This window comes from Gregarina niphandrodes, assembly GCF_000223845.1.
Source record: "Gregarina niphandrodes unplaced genomic scaffold scaffold00128, whole genome shotgun sequence".
NCBI lineage: Eukaryota > Apicomplexa > Conoidasida > Eugregarinorida > Gregarinidae > Gregarina > Gregarina niphandrodes.
In genome coordinates, this window is record NW_011645892.1 from 6,317 (window position 1) to 7,073 (window position 757).

A 757-nucleotide genomic window follows, 5' to 3' on the forward strand; every position below is an offset into this window, starting at 1 on the left:
GTCGCCCTAGACTTCTGTGGCCCGTACCCCACTAGCGAGTCCGGTATGCGCTACGTGCTGGTGATTACCGACCAATTTACGAAGTGGGTCGAGCTGATTCCCACCAAGGATCAGTTGTCCTTGACGGTTGTGCAAGTATTCTATGAGCGTATCATCTGCAGACACGGATGCCCCCTTCGAGTCCTTAGCGACAACGGCCCACAGTTCCGTTCGGCGCTCGTGGCCCTTCTATGCCAATACTTTGGTATGCAGAAGATCTTCTCGTCTGCGTATTATCCACAAGGTGATGGCTATGCGGAGCGGATGATGCGTACTCTCAACAACTCGTTGGCCTCTCTTTGTAAGAAGGACACCTCTAATTGGGACCGATACGTGCCCGGTGTTATGTTCGCGTACAACTCTACCGAGCATGAAGCAACACATCATAGCGCTTTCGAGCTCAATACCGGTCGTATTGCCCGTTGGCCGGGTGAACGGATTGACAACACTAAAGCCAGCCCAAGTGCGACGAAGTTCATCAGGAGTCTGCGCAATACTATCACTTCCGCCCACGAGCGAGCTCGCCGTTGCGTGAATGCATACTGGTCGCGCATGAAAAGCGCGTACGACAAGAAACGGAGGGATCATGACTTGAAGCCTGGTGACCAAGTACTTATGCTCTTGAGTGAACACGAGCGTGCGAAGTACCCGTGCCGCAAGTTTGCCCCACGCTGGAGTAAGCCTGCCGAGGTACTGGAAAGATTAAGTAATGGAGTTT

General features: G+C 53.1%; 1 protein-coding gene across 1 annotated transcript; it reads left to right on the forward strand.

The window, feature by feature from the left end:
- Positions 1-45: 45 nt before the first annotated feature.
- Positions 46-648, forward strand: GNI_207400 (putative Pol polyprotein; the record flags this gene model as incomplete). Its single annotated transcript, XM_011135501.1, has 1 exon — positions 46-648. A coding segment is annotated over one exon (603 nt), but the record flags the coding sequence as incomplete, so codon positions are not given.
- Between the last annotated feature and the right edge of the window lie 109 nt (positions 649-757).